At 40.2% G+C, this 26754-nt stretch overlaps 1 protein-coding gene across 3 annotated transcripts in view; it reads right to left on the bottom strand.

Moving 5' to 3' along the window:
* The window catches only part of sned1 (sushi, nidogen and EGF-like domains 1), a 42240-nt gene extending 16097 nt beyond the window's left edge, over positions 1 to 26143 (bottom strand). Inside the window, exons 1-16 of one of the 3 annotated variants that reach the window (XR_008301358.1) lie at positions 25534 to 26143; positions 19559 to 19846; positions 18576 to 18716; positions 15036 to 15198; positions 14763 to 14888; positions 14491 to 14604; positions 11674 to 11787; positions 10998 to 11111; positions 9956 to 10006; positions 9761 to 9859; positions 6563 to 6655; positions 5566 to 5703; positions 5081 to 5200; positions 4828 to 4944; positions 2809 to 2952; positions 818 to 991 (exon numbers count right to left, since the gene is read on the bottom strand). Coding sequence is in view for 2 of the 3 variants with exons in the window: in XM_026925815.3 (XP_026781616.2) it covers positions 818 to 991; positions 2809 to 2952; positions 4828 to 4944; positions 5081 to 5200; positions 5566 to 5703; positions 6563 to 6655; positions 9761 to 9859; positions 9956 to 10006; positions 10998 to 11111; positions 11674 to 11787; positions 14491 to 14604; positions 14763 to 14888; positions 15036 to 15198; positions 18576 to 18716; positions 19559 to 19846; positions 25534 to 25749 (2212 nt within the window). In the remaining variant the exon portion in view is untranslated. Of the gene's footprint in view, positions 1 to 817; positions 992 to 2808; positions 2953 to 4827; positions 4945 to 5080; positions 5201 to 5565; positions 5704 to 6562; positions 6656 to 9760; positions 9860 to 9955; positions 10007 to 10997; positions 11112 to 11673; positions 11788 to 14490; positions 14605 to 14762; positions 14889 to 15035; positions 15199 to 18575; positions 18717 to 19558; positions 19847 to 25533 lie in introns of those variants that run through there. The other 2 variants (XM_026925815.3, XM_026925831.3) reach the window with 2 other exon arrangements.
* Positions 26144 to 26754: the final 611 nt, after the last annotated feature.

Genomic DNA, 26754 nt, shown 5'->3' with positions numbered 1-26754 from the left:
TGGAATGATGTTGCTAACAGGTCTCCATAGTTTATGACCTGTGGAGAGACTATCGTGGGTGTGTGTATGTGTGTGTATTTGGGTGTGCTAAATTCTACAATTTGCTTCCAAATGCCACAACATGAACCTAAATATTAATGCATGTATGTAGCACCCAAGTTACAACTCTGACAAAGGTTATTTTAGTATGTAATGCTGAACAACTTGTATTTGTGTTCCTTGGCCTTGGTTTAGACACATTTTCTACTCAATTCTTTTGGTCAGAAGGTTTTCCGCTTGATGTCCCATAGCTGGCATTTTTGGCAAATGTTGAATGTCAGAGGTTTAGGCATGGTTCCCATATGTGTCACAGCAAAGAAGCACTTCCATGTTTGTGTATGTGTGTCATGGATTCCCCCTTTGCATTGCAGTTCCCATGGCAATGAATGCCATGTGCTTGTGTTGTTTTTGTTTCTGTTTTGGCCTTGTCTCCACCCCCTGCTCTGTCATTTGCTTATTTCCTAATTGTGTCTGCTGTTTTATATTAGTTATTTATTAGTTTGCCCATTTATATCCTGTTGTGTCTAAGATTTGAGAAGTCTTGTTCAGTGCTAACGTGTGTATTTGCTTCATGCTTCCTGGTTTTGACCCTTGCTAGCTATTCTGACTGTAAGAGGAATTGACCTCAGATAAGCCCATCTGCCTGTGCTCTAAACTCTACTCGGACTTCTAACTTTGATTACTGAATTCCCCGTTATAAACACATTGAGTTTTCATACTTGTGTCGTGCCTATCTCTCCCACATCACAACATGATATGCAGGTTAGGTTGCTCTCACCGTCACAGACCGGAGGTTGACTCCAGGAACCATGGCTGCTGCAGATGCTCTGTGTGGCTCTGGGGTTGGGAGTGTAACCTGGGTGGCATGTATACAGAGCCAAGGAGCCAGGGCTGGTGGAAGAGAACTGTACCTCAGCATGCTTCACCTTAGGAGGGGGACCACAATCATTTCCTACAAGAAAAAGTCATTAGATTCATTAAAATGCTGGAAGTACTGAAATATTAACTAAAGAGAGAGATATTAACTACAGTATTTATGCATTCATCCTCATTAACTACTTTATCCTGGTCAGGATTGTGGTAAATGCAGAGCTGATCCTGCTATGAGGTTGGAATACACCCTGGATGAGACGCTGGTCCATCACAGGGCATCACACAAGAATACACACATTCACACCTAGGAGCAATTTAGAGTAAACATTCCACCTACTGGCATGTATTTGGGAGATGGGATGAAACCAGAGAACCCAGAAGAAACCAAAGAAGACATATGGATTTCATGTGAAACTGTATGGAGTCAGTAAATCAAACTCAAAATCAAACCCCAGAAACCCCAGAACTATGAGGCACCAGTGCTACCTGATGTGCCACCATGCCCTATTAACTTTAGTTATTAGTTATATAATATGGACAAGTATAGAGCTTTGCAATTATACTGACACACATTATATTACAACAATATACTGAAATGCAGGGGATCAAGACAATTTTATAATTTATCAAACTACCCAAAGAATCAGCCAGAATACTTACAAAACACGAAGCTCAAAGATCAATTCAAATTATGTGTAGGAGCTCTTAGTTTATTGGTCAATGCTAGTATGGCAGCAGTAATAATAACCAAATAACAAAATAATCATTACACCGAGGAGTAAGCTAGATGTTGATAATAAATCCTCATTGAACCATGGCTGAATCTCAAACAGTTTGACAAACAGGCATGAACTAAACAAGAGTAAATCAGTCAAAGTAAAGCAAAACAGGCAGAAAACTAAGGCATTGAATCATCACAGTTGGAGCAAGGCTTCGCAAAGTAACAGCGAGAGTAGTGTGATTGTAAACAAGTGCGATAGGTGCGTAATTCCCATAATTCAAGAGCTAAGCATCATTGGAGTTGTAGTCTGCAATGTTAGGACTTCAGGATGTGACACAGTCCCTATATAATGCAGTTGTATAGAGAACAAGTGTTCAGATCAATCTTTATTCTCTCTGCCAAGCACTGAAAATATAAATCTGCAAGTGCAAACTAGAAGCTGACTTCTTCTTGGAATAATAATGCATAATAATGATGATGCAAATTTCTACTAATATATCTATATTTGCAATGTTGTGTTAGCAGCAAGATTACACTGGTGAATATTCTATTTTCCTCAGTGGTTTGAATAATGTCTATAGTAGCCAAAAAGCAGCTAAAATTACAGTAATTGAGATGTACTGTATGCATACTGTTTTTTTTTTTGTCAACAGCTGCAAAATATAAAATGTTTGGCTTTTTCCTAAACTAGAACCACTAGGAATTTGAGTGTGTTCTTCACATAGCCTATCCATAAACAGAGAGAAATAGCAAAAACTGTAAACATCAATATTGTGAAATGTTTCCGATGACATGGGGCTGATTTTTTCCTTGTGCAAGAGTGCATCAGCAACACACAATTGCAACCTTACCTTGTGGAAAACCCACAAACCCTGAAATAGCGATGTCATTGTCAAGAGTTACAACCACCATTCAGAATGAGGATCAGATTTACAGAACACTTCTTCCGGCTCGCTTTCTCTCTGGGGAGGAGAGCTACAGCCAAGTACCCCAGGAGGAACTGGCATGCGTTACCTCTTCCTGGCATCATCTTCTATTCCCCCTCTAACCTCCCTATAAGCTGCACTTACTGCAATGGATGTTTTAGCTATTGTAGGGAAAGATGTCATATGAAATTGATTACTGTATTACAATCTCTGGGGCATTTCTAATGAAAGACAAGAGAGACGGCTTACCGTCCAAAGCCGGACTGGCTCCTTTGCTGATCTCACAGTGTCTTCCCATGAAGGATCCAGGACACTCACACTTGTATTTGCCGATGTAATGGAAACACGTTCCTCCATTCATGCACGGGCCAGAGGCACACGGGTCTGGTTTCCCTGCACATAAACACACAGCACAGAGTCAACGCTTGTACTATCCAAGCCTTTTGTGTACAGCTTTAATGTGTTCTACACAGAGGCCCAAATCTACTAAGATCCCAAATAAAAAGTGCTAATCTGTGCATGCAATCTGATAAATTGCATGTGCAGTTGTGGTTGATTTACAAGGAACGGTCATGTAAATGACATCACACGTAGTAGGAGAAATCAATATGTAAATCTGGAATGAGCACGTGTGAATTTTTCTCCATAATCGTGCCAAGTTCAGATCTCAAACATGACTCCTGGAAGTGCAAAAGTGAAACTGAAACTTTCCACATGTATGCATATTTACGCATCATATCTAACACCGATTAAATGCATCATACTCACAGAACTGAAATATTGTAGACATGAGTCTGTGTTCTGTTCATTAGGTATATGAACAGAGGCTATGTTTAAATGCTGGTGGAATCAGAAGTGCAGATATAACTAATCCCACAAGCAATTTTATCATCATTTATTTCAGACATTGAGATATTATTTTGAGAAACCATAAAATGTAAGCTTAAATATATTTTTTTTACTTCAAATGGAAGAAACTGCAAATTTAATACCAGTCCTTTGGGTGGATCAATTTGCAAATGTAACTGCTGTTCCTGAAATAGCTTTCAGGATGCAGTAAATCACATTGCTAGTGCTAACTTTATATATTTGCATAGTCACAGCTCTATAGTTTTCACCTTTAGGTAGAAATGCTCTTAACTGCTCATTCATTACAATAAACACACAAAACATGCAAGACATGCCTTGCTTACTTAAAAATATAAAAATTCCTCCAAAGCCCAGCCCACTAAAATACATGTCTAGGCCAGAACATGTGAATGTTCAAGCCATCAGCTTCAATGTTCCTGATTGTTTGGATGCATCATTTGCTATTTCTGCATCATTTGATATTTCTCTGTTTAGAGAGCAAAGGTTGCTAGTGTTTTTCCTCCAAGCAAATATTACTGACCGCTGCAGAAATGTTTACTTTTCAAATTTGTTATTACAAATTTAACAAAAAAAAAAAAAACAAGTTTAAACTGCTTTATCTGCACTGTCAAAGAGGATGACCTTTAAACCCAGCATTTTTCAAGTGAAGTTGAATGAACTACTGAAAAGCATCACTGCTACTACTGGTCAGAATTCACTACTTGCTTTTGTATGAGCAATAACCTTTAATTCTACTCAACTGAAACATGACTACACTACAAAGAAAGTGTTGTGCGAATAGCTGTAATTATTTGTATGTGAATGAGTTTGTATGATCAATCTGAGCAAGTGCAAATATTTGTATCTACTGTTTGTGCAAATGTGGTGTTTCAACATGTGTGAGCAGTCATTACTCATTACAGTAGCTCTGAGAAAGTGCTGCACAGCGTTTTCAGGCGTATGTGCCAGGGTACGTTTTTGTTCCAGTACACGAAGGATCCAAGTCTTGAATGATTTCCAGCACACCGAATCGCTTTACACGGCCAAACAGTTGCACAACTCTAATATAAGACAAAGTCAGGATAATGAGATTCCTGAGATGAAAAGCCCCTTGGCTTTGAGGTGCTGCTTTTTCTTTGCAGGGATTTTATGGCACTGCGTGTGCGGAAGTGCAGTTGTCCAAACATGAATGAAAGCAGATTGCGCACTTCTTCCACTTGAAAGGAAAAGCACGTGGTTAGAGCTATACTGAGGGGATCGTGGAAGGATAATTCGGTGAGAAAATTCCTGCCAGCACGCTCACATATGGGCCTTTAATTGTGGTCATCAAACTCATAAAACAAAGCGTAGTTGTGCACAATTCTCTCCAACACCTTAAAGCTCTTGGCACAAAAATGATAGTCGCCCTTCAGTACTCACCCACTTCACAGTGTTTTCCTGTAAACCGGTAAGGACACACACAGTAGTAGCTCCCTGACTCTTCTTTACAGGACCCGCCATTTCGGCAGGGGCTAGAGGCACACATACTTAATCTGACTGAGGATAAAAAAAGGAAGAGACAAATCAAGGCTGCATGTATCACTAAGCATTTCATAAGGGTGCCATATGACAATACATCGCGTAGGCAAAAAGAATGACAACAGAGCTTATACACAGTAATGCCCGTTATTACCTTTTTCACAGTTTTCCCCCCTGTAGCCGTGCTCACACTCGCAGGTGTAGCCTCCATCCTGCTCATAGCAGTAACCTCCATTTTGACATGGTGAAGAATCACAGGCCGATTGGGGCTGTACTGGAAAACACATACACCAACTTGACCACGTTCCATCACTCCAGGAGAGGGCTGGTCACTTTTATTTGCACTTGTGGGAATGGGATATTTGTTGGAATGTGTATGACATCAAATGGCAAAACTGGATTCTGACAGTAATTGAGCCAATGTATATGGAAAGTTACAGCTGTTAGGGCAGAGTTTGTAGCTTTTCTTATGAGTTCAAGTGAAATTCAAGACACTATCTTTCACCCAATTTGTGAGATCAAGCTGAAACCAAAGCCTTCTTAAATGCTCATATTGAAACATAAAATAATATTTATAAATCTTTAATTTATTAAGTAGTGTGAATGCTTGGAAAGTTTTTCATGTTCTCCAGCACTTACCATAAGGGTAGAAGTCCTTGTGATCATGCTCAAAGTCAATGCCGGTTTGGCACGTGCAAAGGTATGTGCCCCCATATTCCAAACATGGACCCCCATCTGGACACGGCCTGCTGTTACTGCATGGTGTCTGTGTGACCTCTATAAACAAACGACACAATTACTGAGTGTATGTGAGGTGGACAACAAGGGAACAAGACCAGACTGCACACTTATGGGAATGAGATTAGTATGATGAAAAATGATTGTTCATCTGTTAATTGTAGGGTAGGGTGTGTGGTTTTATTTATAACAGGTGATTTAACACATTTTTTTTAAATGTTCATTTTTCACATGTAGGGCATATGGTTCAGTTTTCAGATGTGATTGTTCCACGTGATCACATACAGTTCACATGATTTCACATGGTCATACTGTCTGTTTTGGGAGCTGTGACTAAAATCAACACTCCACTCACGAGCTAGTATCTTTTCACAGTCTTAATCCCAGGATTAGATTAAATCTTCTATATGAAATATGCTTTTGACTCTTTTGCAACATTTATTATGTAACGGTTTCAACATGCTTCTACAAAACTGCACAGGATTCACTAAAAATGTGCCTACAACCAGTGTACGAATTACAGGGCAGACAGTGAGACTCTTCTGTTCTTCAGCGCTTGCTATAAAAAAAGAAATTGAATTAATTAAGTCTGTCTGATGTGGTATTTCTCTGAGTTTCTGCTCCTTATATTGAATATAAATTTAAATTGAGCACAATTCAAGTTGCTGTGATAGCCGTCTAGGAAAAACAAAAAACGCTTAAAAATAAATGAGTGCTAGTTATAATTTCAGTAAAGACAAAACAATTTAAGGTCACATTTACCTTTTGAGCCACATGATTAAGAGCACATATGTGACTGTGTCTAGGAAAGAGAAAGTACTTTGTACTGTATTGTCATGTTAGAACCAATCTACCAAATCTTACTTGAACACTGCTTACAGTTTCTGTAAGGACATACCAAACTGACAGTAGAGTCCAGTGAAACCCGTTGGACATTCACAGGTGCCATTTGCATCAATGCAAACACCTCCATTCTGGCAGAGACACTCTTCTGCAGAGAAGACGGACACAAGCAGAGAGAACAAGAAAGAGACACTCAGGAGGTGTACACACTCATGCTTTTGTCTTACAGGAGATCACTCCTTTTGTTTTTAAATATTCCTAAAAACGTTCCTTTTTTTCGGCCTTAGTCAATGTGTCAATACGCAGGAAGCACATGTGTTGGAATGGAAATATGTTGCAATAACACAACGCAGCACCAGAATTTTTTTGTTTGTTTTCTCTTGGGTCACTCTTTCTCACGTCTTTTCCCACACAGTTCACAGGGTTCAGGATGACTGTCAGTATTCTGCATCTATCTTTCATACTAACTGCATGACTGTTTTTATTTTCCTCCCCTCCCTGAGTGTAATTGCAGAAATGGATCAAAGGACATGGCAGTATCACTGCTAAATGGCTTCCTTTTGAAGTCCAGGGGGTTTGCGTGAGGGTATTATTTTTCTGATAATATGAAACATACTTTTTGATCGGAACCTACGGCCCTGCGGGCAATTAATAGAATGTTAATTCAGCGGAGCCGTTTTCATGGGCCCTCTGTGAGGCCTTCGGCTTTGATCTCAGTGGCCGATTAGGCGCTTCTGCATTCTGCCTGCGGGACGCTGCCTCCTCTTCCACTGAGGACCATGTGCGCCTTTTTCCATTGAGCCTTCCAAGTTCGCCCGGGCAGGAAGGTATTCAGGAGATTTAAGAGAGTCCATATAAATGCTGATAGTTATTTCAGCTCATGGATGAAAAGTAGTGTGAATTTGCAATGGCTCACATACTATTAAAGTCCTTTAAGGGAGACAAGTCAAGACAAAATCCCTCAGTGGATGACCTGAGAGTGGGAAACTGGATTCTGATGCTTTCATTTGGGAATGCATTAACCAAAAGCATGCATTATAATGCAAAGTGCAGTGAAGACTGGATTCACACACATTTTGGCACTCTGAAGAATCTTATCGCATGAAGTGATGGTTTTGTGTAGACAGCAGCGGTATAGCTGATATGGCCAGTGACAGGATAACAATTTAACTGACTGTCACTACACTAAGGAGTGTTACTTTCATGCAAGCATGAGCGAACGATCATATATGAAGCTTGCAGAACAAACAAAGACCACACTCATTAACATAAACATGCATGGATGTTGCGTGATACATTGGGCTACTAATTTGTTTATAGTTTTGGAAATAGAACCAACTAAATTTGTTAGAAAATATTGTAGACAGGCACAAACAAAAATAATTGTACTGTCTCACGTACATCCCCAGTTCAGACTAATTACACTATGTAACAAATTTTTATTTTTTTGTACCTGGGTAGTAAGTGTTATTTCCTAATTGCTTATATTGCAAAAGTATAGAAACAGCTATCATTTCCCTCAAACTTTGCTTTTGTGTGTCTTTTCATTCACATAAATTCAGAAAAAAAGGTACATTTCAAAATATGTTGTTTTTTCTGACCTCAAAGAGGATTACAACAGCATGACATTGCTGGACGCCTTGAAGTATGATGAGTACAGCTGGGAGGTCATCAGAGACTTCAAAATGGTGGCATTCCTGATGGGTCTCCAAGGAGGTGTTACCAAATTTCCATGCTATCTTTGTCTTTGGAACAGCAGGGACACCAAGGCACACTCCCAAATGCGGGACTGACCACAGCGGACCGAGTTTGCTGTGGAGAGGAATAATGACAAGTGGGAGCCATTGATGGACCCCCAGAAGGTACTGATGCCACCACTGCACATCAAATTGGGCCTTATGAAACAATTTGTCGGCAGCCTTCAAGGTATCAAGACTTCTTTCCTAAGCTGTCTGAGGCAAAAATCAAAGCCAGTGTCTTCATCGGACCACAGATAAAGAAGATTCTGGAGGAAATTACCCAAGAAGCTCACTAGGAAGGAGAAAGAGGATTGAAACAGGTTTGTGGCGGTGGTTAGGGGCTTCCTGGGCAATCGCAAAGCCGAAAAGTATGTGGAGCTGGTAGAGACTCTGGTGAAGATCTATGGCACAATAGGCTGCAGGATGTCTCTCAAAGTCCATATCCTTGATGCTCAAGGAGAACATGGGAGCATACTCAGAGGAACAAGGTGAGTGCTTCCACCAGGATTTACTGGAATTGAACACAGCTACCAAGGACAGTATAACAAGAACATGATGGAAGACTACATTTGGTGAACTTTCATGAAAGTGATTTACAGTATAATCGTAAATCTCGAAAAACTACTCACTTCTAAATACTTTTGAGGCATAAGCACTTACTACCCAGGAGCAAAAATTGTGTCACATAGTGTTATGAACTTGAGTGATGTAGCTGAGGTTGAGGAACTGGCAGAGCCAGAATTCACATACCATGCTGACAGAGCTGCCCCTGCTTCCCTGTTTAGGCCATGACCACTTCGGATTTAAATCAGAATATCGGAATACAGATATAGATCCAGACAGTTACGGATAATTGGAGCAAGACACAAATACAGCCATTGCGTTACAACTCTAGAAGAGAAGGGGTGAACATGAGAAGCTTAATTGTAATCCATTCACTGTTTTCTTACTGAGGACATGATGTTCCAACCACAGACCTCAGGATAACGTATGTTTTTCAAAATCGTTAGAGGCCGGTTTAGCCGATTGCACTTCAGACAAACCAAACAACCACTCTTACTAAATCCAAACCCCTAAACCAACTACTGCTACAGTAGGCAGTGTAAAACATCACAGCCACAGGACCACAAGCCTGGATTTTCACTGGTTGGCACATCTTCACCTAAATGTATGGGAAGTGAATTCCAAACAGAGGTGCCATCTCATAAAATCCAGGCCCTTTCAAGTCTAGACAGGAGGCCCTTCCTCTTGTTGGTAAACTAATAAAAGGTGCCATAAAGCAATTATTTTGCAACATCAAGCGCCTGTCGCTGCGAGGGCTGCATAATAAACAGGGCGAGGCCATGTCGGTTTGGGTAATTACGCTCATCCAACACAGCGGCATCGTCTTCATGGGCAGCGCTCCAAATTCCTGTGGCATAGCACTGTCTGACACAAACTCCTACTCTGTGCTGCATTCTTGCCCACCTAAGAAAAAGAAACAGTGTGGAAGAAGAGCACCATGCCAGTCGTACCTTCGCAGTGGTCTCCATAGTAGCCTGGCTTGCAGGTGCAGTTGTAGTTTCCAGAACTGATGTACTCGCAGTTCTTGCAGCCTTCTTGCTCACAGGAAGCTGGACAGGTTGAGAATTGAAAGGTCAGGACAAATTTTGATAAGAGATAAAAAAAAATAGAAAAAGCGCTTAAAAATGGAATAAGTTGAGACTCACTTGTCTGATTAGCAGTTTCAGTACTGGTGGAATTGGTCATGATTACTAATTCTGTTGGAAAGGAAGCAAATTTGTGACATTTTGCACTGGATCTCATGACTACATCTTCACAAACTGCAAGTGTTTATAATACAATTAAACTAAGATAGGGCACATTTATGAAGCTCCAAACACATTAAAGCTTCAGTGTACAATTATTGAGAAGAGAAGAAGAAGAAGAAGAGGGAAGAAGAGAATATTCTTGCAAGTCATCATGACAATTTTGTAATAGTAATAGGCTTAGATTTGTGAAGGTTTTCAGGAAAATATGTCATTTATTATCATGGATACTGCATACATCTTCATGCTCCAACCCTAGAAAGAAATCTGGCTTCACACAGAGCTGATGGCTAACAGCTAGCCGGCTAACAGAATTTACAGAATTTATATTCGACTGAAAAGAAAGTGTTGTGTCAAAGATGATGCAAAAAAATCAGCCTTATAATGTCATAATGCCATAGTGTCTTTTCAGAAAGTTTGTCATGTTATTGCTGACAAAATATTCTTTGGCGACTTGCTAGCAATAGCTTTTTCCTACCGGAGAGGGCTTCCATCTCTAAATCCTACATTTCGCAGAATTAATATAATTAATTGTTTGTGTCATAATTGTGACCTGTGCTAGACGCAGACAAAATGCAGTAAAATGAAATGCCTAAGAACTAGGAGATGCTGCAGAAGCTTTTAGCAAATACATGTGGTCAGTGATTCAGACATACAACCAGATGCTGCAGTCATCCCAGTTCGTCTTCTCCATTTATTCAGAATTTCAATTTTGGACAGTGTGTGTCTGTCCCCGACGGAAAAATGTTACAATGGAGGAAGGGAAAAAAGAGAAAGTAGGGCTGGCTGGGTGAATGATCATTTTCAATCATGAAACATTTTTCCCATTGCGAAGGGAAATAAAAACAAAGGTTGGAAAATGCTTAGTGTCTGGCATACAGAGAGTAGAAAAAGAGCAGCTTTAAGTAGCAGTCTCCAGAAAGGAAGTTTAAAAAGCACTCACCTGTCTCACATTGGCTTCCGGTGAAGTTTGCAGTACAGGTGCATGTGTAATTATTCACCTTGTCCTCACACACACCTCCGTTTACACATGGCATGGACTCGCACTCATTAATGTCTGGATCCGCAAACACAAAAACACAAGCTTCATTCATGAGCGACGAAGACCTTTAGGGAGTTAATCTCCGGAAAAGTTCTTTATTGACTTTATATTGAAATCTTATGACTTGAGGATGTCTTGCAGGTGCATGGTTACACTGAGCAGGTGTCTAGCATTAAGAGTAATCCAGTCTTATGTAGAAACAAGGCATCATAATATTTGCAGGGCCAACACTTCAATTCCCATGGTGTTTCCCAAGCGGGTTTGTGTTTCATCAATAAGCTCTGTTCTGGTGAGTCCAATTTGTTAAGCAAGGAGATCACGTCACCCCAAAAATGTCACGTCAAGGACAGAATTGTGAACTCAGGATTATTTGTAACACAACACATGACCCAAAATGAAAACCCAAGGAGGGAAAAATGGAAGTAATCAGTGATAAGCTCTCAGTGATGGCTTTCAGTGCAAAACTCCACAAGGTATGTCTGCCAGATGAATACTAGTAGTACTAATGTGGAAAGCAGGCTGTGTTCCCCGGGGAATACACTGCCAGCTCAGTAACACTGTTTAATACCATGCTCACCTGTCTCACACACAGATCCGGTGTAACCTGCCTGGCATTGGCAGGTGAAGCTCCCCTCGCCCTCGATGCATCGCGCTCCATTGAGGCATGGATTCTCCTGGCACTCGTCAATGTCTGCAGGCAACACACATACACACACACGCACACGCACAGGATATTTACTCAGCTGATTAATATATCCGCCACACCATTCCCCTCACTCTGAAAGTATGTGCTTCTGGCTGTGAAAAGTATTAGAGGTTTGATACATCTCCGCAGGCTGGACTGTGGGAACGAGAGGGAGCTTGCAGTCCGTGTAGCACCCAGAGAGGGGGGACAGGAGAGGTGGAAAAAAGATGGAAAAAGAGAGCGAGGCCACACCATAGCGTAAAGCTTACATTTACATTTATGGCATTTGGCAGATGCTTTAATCCAGAGTGACTTCCAGAAATGCTTGGTAATCAACGTGGAAAGCATTTCCTTATGCTAGTCCGGATCGACCCGAGTCTAAGGATGCCAATAAGGTGCTGCTAGAGACAGGAGTCTGTGATGATACAAAAGAAAATAAGTAATATATTTTAATTTACACTATTAGCGTTCATTTAGATGGGTCCTGTACGAATTTGATGCCCATACTGGGGTATTCTGCTTATTCCACCACCTGGGAAGCAGCACATAAGAGTCTAGATGCTTCCTTGGGTCTTCATGAGTGGTACGTCAAGATGTACCAAGCTTAGCTTGAAGGATTTGAAGGATTCTACCATTGTCATAAGGTGTGTGGTCTACTGCAGATTTATTTGCATACATCTGAACGCTTCAAGCCTCTTTTGTATATGTCACTTTGTTCACAGTGGAATAGAACAAGAATGTGATCTAGCTGATGAATCTAACAGAGGTGGGAAGTAACAAAGTCCTAACCTTGCCAGAGTGCTCATAATCTACATATATTGTTTAAGTAATAATCCACATATAAAGTGGAAGTGTCTTTTTAAATTTTTATTTATTTATTTATTTATATATTTTTGCATCAGACATCTTCAAGCAAATTTAAAGTCTAATGGATATGAAAAGAACAAAGGGCAATGATAAATTTGTAAATAACTCCATTTTGTGTTATGTGTTATGTATTGTTTGTTATTTTTTGTTACTTGGCAAAAAGTGACAAAAATGAACAAAAATCAGTGTGTGATTACTGCAACTGTAACTTTTTCTTCTACTTTTATTTTCATACTTTCAGCAGATTTTGGAGTTTGTACTTTTGCACTTTAACCCAAGTAAAGAATTGTAAGCTCTACTTTAACTTTTATCAGAGTATTTCCACTTTAACTGAGTAAGGTAATTGTACTTCTACTGCCACAGCATTTGCATGGCTTTTAAACCAAAATGGTTGAGAAAGAGGTAGTAGATTGGGCATTTGAGGATTTTCTTTTCAAATGCTTAAGAGAGAAATGACTTGAATGTTATCAGTATAGACCAGGAATTAAACACATGAAAACCTATGGGGCTGAGAAAAGACAGCAGTGGATGATCAGCAAAATGTTGCTTGTGGAAGAGTCTATATTATTGCTTAGTGCACACACACACACACACGCACACACACGCGCACACACACGCGCACACACACACAGATATGTATATATATATATATATATATATATATATATATAGTACTGTGCAAAAGTCTTAGGCATAAATAAAAATCAAAAATAATTAAATTAAATAAATACAATGTTTCTATATTTTAAAAAGAGCAGTAAACAGTAATAAATGAACAAAGTCCATATTTGGAGTGACGACCCTTTGCTTTAAAAAAAACTTAGGTACGGTTTGTACAGTTTTATAAGGAAATTAGCTGTAAGTGTCACTGAGCATCTTCAGAACTAGCCATAGTTCTTCTGGAGACTTTGACTGTCACACTTGCTTCTTATTTTTGCAGCAGCCTTCATTACGTTTTTTTTTTGTCTGAAAAGTGGTCTCTTATGTAATATGCTGCTTTCTTTACTGACATACAAACATTTTTCTGTAACATTTAATTTTGTGTTGGAAAACATTTAATGTACAAGTCATACAATGAAAATCTCTAACAAAGTTTGTATTAAAAAAATAGGGTGCCTAAGGCTATACACACACACACACACACACACACTCACACTCTCACATATATATATATATATATATATATATATATATATATATACTACGCTTTTAATTTCTAAATCTCTTTAGATTCTATGAATGTTTTCATTACTTTAATATGCCTGTTTGCATGTTTTTGGAAGTTGCTCTGGATTAGAGTCTCTGCCAGATAATTAAATGTAAATGCCATGTGTAGCACAGTCAGTTGATTGCAATAAGGTATGGTGGGGTTCATCTATTACAGGAGCAGCAAACTGTGAACCGTGCTCTAAGGATGATGGATAGATGAAACGAAAAAAGAGAAAATTCAGAAGAGGCAAGTAAGTGCATGTACATGTGTAGGAATTCGTATCTTTAACTTCTGTTCCATTTAGGCCAAAATGCCCTTTTTGGAAAAAGATTTTCTGAAACAAAACATTATATGCTTTTCTAATAAATGTGAAAATAGTTATATAATGTATTATAATATCATTCTGTATTCTCTGCACTATAACAAAGGCTCTGGTATAGTATCAATACTTCAAGAGTCTGTGTTATAGAGCATTAGAATATTATTGTCTACAGTTAACAGATAGTACAATACTTTATGTATTCTGCATTATAAGTGTTATGCATTTAACCATATCTACTTATGAGCATTTATACAGGCTTGTGTCAGGTATGTTAAGGTATAATGAATAGTTCATAGGAAGTTGATCTTACCTGTTTCACAGAGGGGTCCTGTGAATCCTGGTGGACAGTGGCAGGTAAAGCTGTTCACTCCATCCGTACACGTGCCTCCGTTCTGACAGGGATATGAGGAGCACTCGTCAATATCTACACAAACACACAGGAAAAAATGACACGCCTTCACACATGACATGTGACCACTGTTATAAGTGTACAGAGGAATATAAACATAAGGAAATTCTCCAAAGGGAAACTGAGATTTATTAGCATGTGTGTGTGTTTCAAGGGTGTTGTCACTTTATTACCTATCTGGCACCTACGGCCAGTGAAACCAGCCAGGCATGAGCAAGTGAAAGAAGGATTTCCAGTGATGCAGTCATCAATGCAACGGCCGCCATTCAGACAGGGCCTCAGGTGTGGACAGACTGACGCTGACAAAAAGAAAAACATGTGCAGGTACTTTAAGTTGTATTATGTTATATTGTATATCTTGGTTCTTTGTATCACTGTTTACTATATTCACTAACTGAAATTTTCTTTTTTTATATATATATATATATCTCTCTATCATATCTTACCTGAGTCATTGCAGCTGCCCACCTCCACCTGAGCATCATCAATGCGAAACACCCAGCGCCCTGGATACCCCACGTTTGTGGTGGTCTCCACCTCTACTACATCATCAGTCCGAGACCCCGGGATGTTGAAATAGCGCCTCCCGTCGCCAGCATTAAAACCTGCCTAGGAAGAGAGCGTAGAGGTGGGACAGTTCTCTCAGAGAGGTCTGAATTTCCCAGTAAAATAAAAATATCACGGTATCATCGCATATATATATATTCATATACATTTGTGTTTCAAGTACCATTTTTGAAAACTTTGATACAAAATGAAAACTTTCCATTAAATATTAAAATTCGAAATCAAATTATTGAAAATACACCACGACACATAATATCTATCTATCACTAAAATATCTATCTATCACTAAAATATCATGCCATTAGCTACATTTTTTATCTAGCTAATCAGTGTGTGACTTGAGGCACAGACTTCTTTCCTATTTCTGATCCTCTATACTTTACTCCCATATATTAAATAAATTTAGGAGCTGGTATTTCTAACACCACTATTTATCTCTGTGTTGACACCCTGACAGCACTCAAGAAAAACACACTCAAGTTCTCAGCTTGCATCAAGAGAGAGTATGAGAGAATATGTCAAGTATGTCACGAATGTGAACTTAGTTTATGACAAATGCTTGTCTGAGAATTTAAAACCCTCATGAGATCCTAAACCAACCAGGGCAAATTGTTTGTGAAAATGTTTTGTTTAAAATGTCTTGATTACTAGGATCTTTTAATGGTGTCTAATCTTGTAAATTACAGCCTATTATTGCATGTATTCTGACCAGTGGAAAGCTTATACATGTTTTTTTATGGATTTACTGGCAGGTTTAAAGCAACTGTAGAGAATATACAGGGTGTCCCAAAAGTCTCCATACATAGGGGAAATCAGCGTTTTTACTTTTTACTTAGTTCATATATATATGCATGTATGTATTTTTTTTCAGATAGCCTTTACGAGTGCCTTTGACAAATTAAGAAAATATTGAAATCATTCTCATGGCTGGATTGGAAAGCTGTCTCAAGGTTGCGATTGACTTTACCAGGAAACATGGCAGACACATCACACACGATACTGTTGCATGTCCACAAACATCCACTGATGAAGGCACAACCGACATGGTGCTGGCATACATACTGTGTATGGAGACTTTTTCTACACCCTGTAGAATACATATAATAAGGCAGGATGACCAAATGATGGCCAAAATCTGATTTTTTTGTACATAGCATATTATTTTGTATATGGACGGGTACTCACTGTCAGCTTTGGTGAAAAGTGAGATGGCTATAGAAATCTAAGTCATTTCTTCTCATTATGTTGCTACTGTGAAAAACAGTGTTATTTGCCTCTTGATCTAGTACTATTTTCAGTGTCTACTTGTACAACAATATTGTTACAATCAACATCTTATGGAACCAGAAGCGTAGCTACAGGACCGACAAGACAGGTGATTGCTTGGCGCCACCTGAAGGCCAACACGAAATCCATGAAAATATCAAATTCCAAAGTGCAGAACTCCTCCAAAACCTCTGATGAGTAATGTACATTGCTATACCAGAAACACCCCTAAAGTGGGCCCCATCTCGCTAGCATGTGGGAGGTTTATTTAGAATCGTCATGCTTTTCAAAATGAAGAAAACTTACCTGTCTAGAAGCCAGAAAAGAAAGAGAAATAACTGTGGAGATTTTCTAATAATGAAATAATTAAAGGTGACAACTGAAGGCTAAGCTATATAGCACAACACCATTTGCGCGGCTAGCTAGGAGCTGGTGCTTTGTTTGTAATGTTAATTATTTGGCTAGTTTTCTTGGTAGAATTCATCATTTTACTCAAATTTTCTTGATAGCTTGGTCTTTTGAAGTATATACAGAGTACAAAAGGCAGCAAATGTGTTCTGTCGAAGCTTACATGATATAATGATGGTTTAGCTAATCAGAAAGCTTTAGCACTACATCTAGCATGCAGAATATAAGGCTAACACTTTCAGACAGCTATTTTATAGTTGGCTTATGGTATTGATTCTTTATAAAGGCATCTGGGTAACATAATGGCAATAAAGAGGGGAAAAAATGCCAGGAGAGCTGCTTGCATTTTCCTGCTTGGGGCGCACACAGTTCCTAGAATCACCTCTGTATCGAACTTTCATACGTGAATGAAATAACAGTGCTAAAACGGCTTCTGTTTTTTTTTAAACATTACAATCCCTCAATTTCTTAGTTCTACACATCAATAGCTCAGAAAGGTTCTGACTTCAAAGCTCAGTACACCCATAGAGCCCTTTTGGGCCACTGAGCAATGCATTAACTTCTTAAACATCAAGAAACTCCTGGTCGCACTCCTCACTCTTGTAATATGTAATATTAGTGTGATCATTTTGCACTGTTTTCTGTAATTACAGGGTAATAAATGAAAAGCACCGAAGAGTTTGAGAGGTGCTGAGTGCTCAGTGTATATAGACCACTGAAGAAAAGGTCATTAATATTGCATCAAACAGAGAATGCCAAGTATGTCATGAATGTGAACTAAGTTCTTGACAGATGCCTGTCTGAGAATTCAAAATCCTCTTGAGAGCCTAATCCTAAGAGAGTATTGAGTTCCTGAAAGTTATTATTATTTTTTTTTCATGCATGTCTTGTGTAGTGTTGTATTTATCCAGAGGCAACACAGTGGAACATCTTGATAGTGTCTTAAAAATTACAGCCTGTTTTTGTATCTAATATTTTATGACTAGTGTACTGGTTGCATATAAATCAACGAGTGTGTTCACACTAGTAACATCATCAGAATCTGATTCCAGCCATACCAGACTGCTAATATAAACAGTATTCTAAGGTGTCATAAGGGATTACATCTGTTAAAGCATATTACAAGGAATAAAAATGCCTGAATTTAAGGCATTAATTTAAGGATTTTTGAACAGAAAAAGGTAGAGAAGAGCTGCACTGTTCAAATTTAATACCACATACTTTACAATTAAAAGAAGGACACCATTACAGACCCATAAAGATTTAAAGTAAATAGAAAGTTTGGATTTTCCTCTTCTTCACTCGTTTATGAGTGGGCTGGAAAGCACATAAAAGCACATATAAAGTACATAGTGTGTTTATGTGTTTAATGATTTCTAAATCAACATCTGGGTTTTTGTACAGCTGCATTGTATTGTTTAAAGTGCTATACAAACAAAATTGAATTGAATTGAAATTTGAATTATTGGCTTTTCCATTTGACGTTGACATTTTCCATTATAAGATTAATTAAATGCATGTAAACTCTGCATATTAATTATTGCCAAAATCTGATTATTTTGGACATGTGAACCCATTTCAATCAGTCTGCAGGTTTGTCATAAATTTCTGCTAGTTTAAAGTTAGTGCACCTACCAAAGTTTTGGCCTGGTGCAAACTAAATCAGTACGCAAACTAATAAATTAGACTCAGGCAGAGGGTGTATAATAGTGTCTAGAAGGCAGAGGAATGAATTGGGACACTACCTGCGCAGCGATGCCCCCCAGGCCTGAGCGATCTCCCCCACTGCTCGCATGCATTCCTGTGGTCCATGTGACATTGTGGTACTGGAAGATGGTGAAGGAGAGCTCACCGTCTGTAATCAGCACTACTTGAAATGTGTTCACCTTAAAAAGAGGAAATGTTACTTGTAGTAAATGATGTACTTTAGCAAAGCACATGAATTACCCAGAAATACAGAGGACTGAGGAACAGTTTTTATTTGCAGGCCATCAGAGTACTAAATAGCTGCGTGTCACTTTAAGCATGTTAAAAGTCACCTTAAGCACATTACACACTTTACTTTTACAGTACGTTTACCACTGTCACATTATTCTCTGCTGTTCTTTTTTGACTGCAGATACTCTGCTGCTTTTTAAGTTTCTTCTATTTGTATTTATTGAAATGATTGTCTAGTCAGTTCATTTAAAAAGGGTTCTGTGTTCTTTTCTGTTGTATCTGTGCCTTAGTGAGTTTACAGAGCCTCACCACAAGCATTTCAATGTACAGTTGACTCTGGCATACTGTGCATATGACAAATAAAATGACTTTGACTTAGAAGGTCTGCAGTTACCAGACTATTTTGAATATGAGAACCCACTCACTAATGGGACTTCTCTGGGTCTTTGAAGATGTGGCATATTCCCTGCATTTTAAATCTCTGTCTGTGATTCAAATCTGTCATGAAACTCAGTAAGGTCAAATTGACTGTTATCGGAATATTAAATGGGTGAGAAATTGTTGCCATAAAAACAATATTGCCAAGGATCTACTTCTTAAAAGCAAAAAGCAGAATGAAAAGTAACACTGTTCCCTTGTGCACTAATTGCACTGTACTACATCCTAATCATGTATGTTATGTATGCAAGGTTTCCAACACTTGGCTTTGGACTGTTTTCGCTCCTAACCAGGACTGGGAAATTGGGTTGTGCTACTGTTCTATGTTATTATAAATATGTATTGTCCTTACCGGAGTAACCGGGCTCCCACCAAAAAAAGTGACATTATGCCAAGTAGCGATGAGGACCCATGTTGCTGTGAATGTGGGGAATTCTGGGAAATAGTAGTGGATGTCTTCTGTAGCTCTCTTCAGCATAGCAGGATCTTTGCTCTCTCTGTAAAACACTATCCCAGCTTGTCGGTTGTCTACATCAGCCCAGAATGGAGCTACTACCCTGCGGTCACCAGAGATGGGGAAGGCCACTGGTGTGAATTGGGACACTTCCTTTAGAAAAGACACAAGGCCATTGTTGTTGACCTGAATAAAACAAAAGCAGAGGAAATACAGGATTAAAACAGTCAGTACACAGAGATTCATTCAGCTTCTTCCTCTGATTGCAAGCCTCCATTTTAATGGATCATATATGAAACAAATACACTAGTATGTTTGGCTTTTCTTTTTTAAGGTGTGAAAATATAATATTTAGTTTATTCATCTTTAGCAGTCATTTTATCCTGGTCAGGGTCTCAGTGGATTCAAAGCCTATCCTGGGAACACAGCAGGAAGGAACACACCCTAAATGGGACACCAGTTCATCACAGGGCATCACACACTCACACACTCATTCATCTAGGGGAAATTTGTAGTCACCAGTCCACCTCCTGGCATGTTTGTGGGAGGTCGGAGGAAACTGGAGAACCTGGGGAAACCCACAACGGACAATGGAGCTGTGAGGTGGCAACATGACATCTTGTATATTACAACTAGTTTTTTTTTTTTAGTTTAGTTTAGTACAGATTCATGACACAACTTCAAGCATTTAAAAAAGAATAAACTAAGAGCATAGTTTTTACTTTATGCAGGATTATGTTGTGTTGTGAAAGTGGTGGTAACTTGATAATGCCTGTCTGAATAAGGGGCTCTGAGAGCTGGATGTATGGAACATGCTGACTAAGGGGATGTAGTGTTAGACGCCAAGTTGTCCGGCAGTGTGTTGACATGCTGCATGGTGTGCTCAGTGCTTCAGGATCAAAGATTGAGAAAGGCTTCCGTGGCCCATGTATCCACTTCCCATCAGGGAACAGACACTTCCCTTGTTTCACCAGAGGTCCATGTCCACAGCTGAGAAAACTAGATCCCTCCTCTCTCTCTCTCTCTCTCTCTCTCTCTCCAAACATACTCCCTCACACCTGCCCTCGGTGCTGTCCACTGCCAAAGAAGGAAGTGGTTTTAAGACCTGGGACCTTTTTAACCAGTTTGCCAGCTCGACAACAACCATGGTTTATGGTTCCATGATCCTGTGCTGACCTGCAAATCTGTTGACTGAATTCCCACAGTAATGCCCGGTCTGTCTGATCCATGATACAGATGATGTATCAGAGGTCAGGACGTTCTTCATACCTGTAATGTCCCATTAACAGGACCGAAATGTTTCAGTGTTTCTATTGCACATAAGACACTTCTCATGTTCGGACTTTATTCTGTTGTGTTATGGTAAATGAGGGCCTGCCTTCAATGCTTCCTGAGATTTTAGATAATTATATATGCTGCCTTTAGAGTTGATAAAGACTTAGATGAAGGGTTCATCAGTTTCCATGGCAATCAGAAGAACAGAAATCAAAAAAAGTAAAAAAAAAAAAAAAAAAAGATTGCTCTTCAATATGGATAGTTCACCTAAGCTGATCTTTTCCAACTCTCCTGCCTCTACACATTACCACTCAGGCACTTGTCATTTCTGTGGCCGCTCCTGGCAGCAACCCTAAGCAGTGATAGAAGTGATGGCCGACACGTAGTCCTTCCTCTCCCCTTTGCCGCTCGTATGGAAACCATAATTCAGAGACCTTAGCTGTAAAAACAGCAGAGGAAGTTTTGCTTGGCCCGATGCGGGTGCGTGGTTAATTGGCTGACCGCAGTCTTCCCCTCTCTGCATCAGTGAGTTGCAGCGTGAGTCTGGTTGATGCAGAGAAATAGAGCGCAAACTGCAGGTCCACACATGGGGTCAAACAGAGGAGACCTGAGAGAGAAAGAGAGAGAGAGAGAGAGAGAGAGAGAGAGAGAGAGAGAGATGGCAAGCTAGAACTGTATAGAGAAAGAAATAAAAGGGACATGAAGGACAAGAAAGGCAGTGAGAGGTATAGAAAGAGAGGAAAGTATAAGGAAAGGAGAATAAGAGAGACTGAAGGAGAGTTATATACAGAGAGAATGAAGGATTCCTAAGCTTTGTATTAGTGCAGGTTGTGACCCTGACAGATACATGATTAATAACCAGAATGCCATTTATAGTAAATGTTTCACAGATGGCTGCAACACTTTCTGCATGTTCACATGGTTCAAACTGGAAAACCAGATTACCAAAGCAGTAGAGAAGAGTTCTCAGCTTAAGGTTAGAGTTGTGGGTGGCCGTAATGACCAGACCAACCTCACTGCCGGATTAGTGAACTCTAAATTAGCACTGACGTTTTAACTGATCAGTTAAAAAATCTGGAAAAGGTTGAATAAGCAATTTTCTTTCTGTGTCAAAGTACTCTGTTAAATAAGCAGGCTTAGAGTGACTAAAATTAAATACAGACACTGCTCAGCTAGAAATAGTTGGCTATCTAGCACAAGAAAAAAGCTTGCTAGAAAAAATATGTTGTGTTGGAAGAGGATGTCATTAATTTAGCAATTCCACTGAGTATTGTAACTGTAAAGCCGTAAATGTGTTCTTTTTAAAGGAAATTCTAGATATTGTTCGGAGCGACACCAACGTTTTCTGTCTCTCACACTCAGTCTTACTTAGTGTCAATCTGCTCATCTAGCCCTTTGTTGTTGTTGTTTTTGGGAATGCTGCACTGGAAATATCTAGCTTTCTTTGGAACTCGGTCATTTATAGACTTGAATAAACTTTCATCTGGGAGAAATCAGGCTAAAACAAATCCCAACCCCCAAATAAAAAAGGTGTCCAGATATGAAGCTCAAGAAACCATTGAACGTTCCCCGTCAGAGGGGGGGCTTTCACCACATTTTTTCATCCACACTCGCAGTTGGAGGGAAAAAGTGAAAATGTCTTTGCATCCATAATCTTGATCCTTACCTTCACCTTCCACAAGCATCAAGCTCCACTATGACAATCCTGCCTCAGAGTGACCCATAATAACCCTTGAATTCATCGTAATATCTGTAATACCTCTCAAAAATATACAGGGAAGTCCTGGTGTTGGATAAATAATTCTGTGCTCAGTGGAGGGAAATTAATTTTCAGAATCCTGCACCTCTGAAGCACTGAATCTGGCATCTCATTTTTATGATTATAGATGATATAAAGCACCGTGAATAAATGTGCTCAGCCTCATAAACACCCTTCTACAACAGCCATTCACACTCTCACAGAAATATTTGGGTCATTTCAGTGTCACACACCAAGGGAGAAGAATATATCTCTCAAGGACGAAGATTTTCTCTCCACGGTTGCGCAAACGTTGTGTTGAAGTGGCGAGGATGAGCATTAGCAGATGTGTGTGATGCAGGCAGCTCTGACTGAGCTTTTTCTCTGTCACGGTTTCCCATCATCCACTCCACTCTTTTCTTTCATCTCATCTTAACATCCATTTTATAGCTTGATATACAAAATAAAAAATTTCACACACAGCTTTGCTTTTTTTTGTTTGATTTAAGCTTTGTTTGGGTACCAAAATGCATTCTCTATCACTCCTTATCCACCAAGAGCAAAATTCTCACTCTGCTTTGAAGCTGCTTTCTGTTCCCCAGCCTCAGACCTCATTCCCTGTTTTCTTTGTCCTAGGCGTTTGCAGATTAGTTATTAAGCGTTGTTTGGCGTCCCTGAGACACTTCACAGATGCATCTGTGTTCTGTTAAAGGGATCTCGACTCTGTGCAGCCCAGCAGCTGGACGGGTCCAGAGGGAAGACCCCTGCACTCGTTATCTGGAGGAGGAGGAGGAGGAGGAAGAGGAGGAGGAGGAGGAAGGGAGGTTGGTGGTGGTCAAGGGGAGGATGTGAGCAAAGCTTTCAAAATCAAAATAAAACAAACGTGTAGTAGTTTGACTGCATATTGAACAAATGCAGCCTTCTGAAGGGTTTGATGTGGTGAAGGGCAGGTCAGTGGGGTTAGAGATTTAGGACACTGCCACTGCAGGTACAGTGCTGCAAAATGTACAGTATGTCCTCAGACCACCATCACCTCATTCATCCCACTGAACCTGGGGTGAAAAAAAGAGGATGAGTGTGTTTCTGTAACCTTAAATTAAGCAGTGAAGGGTGAGCAGCAGTAAATGCAAAGTGTTGCCACAGTCTTTAAGGGAGAAGGAAGAAGACGACGAAGAAGAAGAAAAAAGAAAAAGAAGAAGAAGAGGTGACAAATAAGATGAAGGAGGAGGAGGAGGAGGAGGGTGAGGAGGAGGTGGAGGTGGAGGATGAGAAGAAGAAGGAGGAGGAGAAGGAGGAGGAAAAGAAGAAGAGAATGAGAAGAAAAGAAAGAGAACAATATCAAGGAGAAAAAGAGAATATTAAGTAGAAAAAGAAGTAGGAGAATGTGGAGGAGGAGAGAAGAAGAAGAAGAAGACAAGAAGGAAAAGAAGAACAGTAGAAGAAGAAAAAGAAGAAGAAAAGAATAAAACAGAAAGTAAAGAACATTAAGAAGGAGAAGAGAAGGATAAACAGAAGAGGGAGGAGTAGAAGAGGAAGAAGAAAGAGAGAAGGGATGTCAGAGGTTTTGGGAAGAGCAGTCAGCTCTGGATTTCTCCTTTAGCTTTAGGGATGCTCTGACATCAAAACGAGACTCGAAAGTGCCACCTCAAATCAAATCCTTTTCTTTTTCCATACCCCAAAGCTTTTTCAGCATTAGTCTCTGTAGCTCTTGTGAAATCTCACCTGCTTGAAGTGGCTGCGTTGTGTTAAACACAAACACATGTTGGACATGCAATAAAGCTGAAGAATAATTCACTCACTTCAAACAGCTGTGTTAAAGACATCGTTAGTGCTGTCTTAAGCACTCGTCACACACATCGTTGCCTTTGTGACTTGTGAGATTGGGTTACAGTTGACCTGCAGTCACCTCCTGAGTTTGTACTTGATGCACCGCGGCATGCCGAGCAAGAAGCCTCAGAAGCTCCACCTCAGGCTCGAAGCGCATGGCTAATCTAATCTTAGATCTGCACCGCTATCTGCAGCGTGTCTTATCTTGTCTCTAGCACACATTAATATTTACATTGCTCTGTGATATGCGAGATGCCACTCCACACACACAAACACACGTGACTCCACATGCGAACTGGCGTGCTTCTGACTCGCTCACTTTCTCGCACTTGCTTTCACTCACACACACAAACACACACAAACACACACACTGAGAACTCTGGGCTATTTCAGCTGTACTTGCCAAGACACAAATCCATCTGACTTCATTATTCTGAGCTGGATCAAGGCAGAAATACAATATTAACATCATGAACACACAGTTGTTTGAATGGCATCTGCTGGTTAGGGACACGGCTGTGTAGTGGCATGTCTGCCGTGTCACAGGCGCACTGCTTTGGGGTTGTGACTTCACTCATCTTTTCTTAGAGAAACGGGACCTCAATCACTGCCCATTGTTGCCATGGCGCCTCGGTCAGTTCTGGCAAGGCACTAGGGGACAGAGGAAGGGCAGATCAAGGGAGATCTGAGTAGTATTTTGGGGAGATAGATTTGGGGGATTCCGCAGGTGGCACTGATTTAGAGGAGTGTGTGTGTGTGTGTGTGTGTGTGAGTGACAGTCTGATCAAAAGCATCCTTTATATCTCATTCTAACAATTGATATGACTATACAGTATGCTGTCCAAGTGTGTGACATGCAAAGCTCATGCACATGTCCAAGCATCCAAGCCTGATCCCTCTCTGACACACACATACACACACACACACCAATAAACCTGCTGAGTGAAAGAGCCGATTCTCTGGCTTGACTCACTCTTACTCTCTCTCTCTCTCTCACACACATACACACACACACACACATTCCAAAACTCACATAGAGCCCAGTGTGCCGATCTCCAAAGAAAGGGAATGCCACTGAGATCTCCACCAGTCCAGATCCTCCATCATCCTGTGTGATGGTCTGAGAGTCACCCTGTTCGTGTCCAAATGGGTAAAAGTCCTCAAGGGGGACAGCTGGCATCACGCCGCTTGGCATGCTGAGCCACAGCAGCGTGCACAGGCATAGCAGCAGCTGCCTCAGCCGCCCCATCACTCACACAGCACTGAGACCCTAAGCACCCTAAATGGGGCAAACAGGACACAGCTGGACTCTCCAGCTCCTAAAATTCTTCCTCTTTTTTTAGTTTCCTCTCTTCACTCTGTCCTCTTTTCACTTCTGTTTCTTCTTTTCCAAGCTGCTCCTGCTGCTCTTACTGGAGCTTCTGCTTTACTAAAGAGAGGCAGATTCCTTGCATTCTGTGTGCTGCTGGGTGCTGGAGAGCTGCTGTGCTCCGTTGCTGCTCACTGAAGTGAACCGACTGAGTGAGGGAGTGAAAGTAGAGAGAGTAAGAGAGAGAGTGTGTGTGTGAGAGAAAGAGAGAGAGAGAGAAAGAGAGAGAGAGAGAGGCAGCGAAATGATTTGGATTTTTTTTTTTTTTTTTTTTTACAATCCAGCAATTTGGTCCCTGATGGTTAGCTTAGAAATATCCTCAATAAAACCTCTATTCTGCCTGCCAAAGGAGTTCTTTCAGGACGGGCCCCACCCCCCTGGGGATTCACTACCTCGCATAATTAGGAGCACACAGCCAATCAGAGAGAGGGGGCTGGTAACTGGATAAGGAGTGGGTAGGGCTATGATAATCAAAGGCGTGCAATAGAGACACTGACAGGACATTTGGGCTTGCTCGTGCTGTGGAAAGCATGCTGACTCCACTGCCTGCCTACACACACACACACACACATACAAATGCTACACACATTTCAGAGCAACAGACACTTCAGCAATATAAGAGCAACACTAGAATGCCAATCATGTCAAGTGAACTCAGTGGCTCTTATGTAGGCCTTGCATGAGATGCCAGTTCAAAGCAAGCAATGTATGCGAAGTCCCTCTGGTTTGGATTACTGTAGTCTTCTTTTTTCTGTTCCTGAAAATCAATTTCCCAAGTGAATTCATCATACAGTGCGTGAGATGTCTAATTTCAAAGGCGTATGAAATAACTGTGTTTAAACAAAAGCACGGCAAGGTTTGGCTGGCTGCAATACAGACACTATC

This window comes from Pangasianodon hypophthalmus, chromosome 2 (genome assembly GCF_027358585.1).
Source record: "Pangasianodon hypophthalmus isolate fPanHyp1 chromosome 2, fPanHyp1.pri, whole genome shotgun sequence".
In the NCBI taxonomy this organism is placed as follows: Eukaryota; Metazoa; Chordata; class Actinopteri; order Siluriformes; family Pangasiidae; genus Pangasianodon; species Pangasianodon hypophthalmus.
Note: the sequence above shows the minus strand (reverse complement) of the source record. Positions and strands in the feature narration are given on the sequence as shown.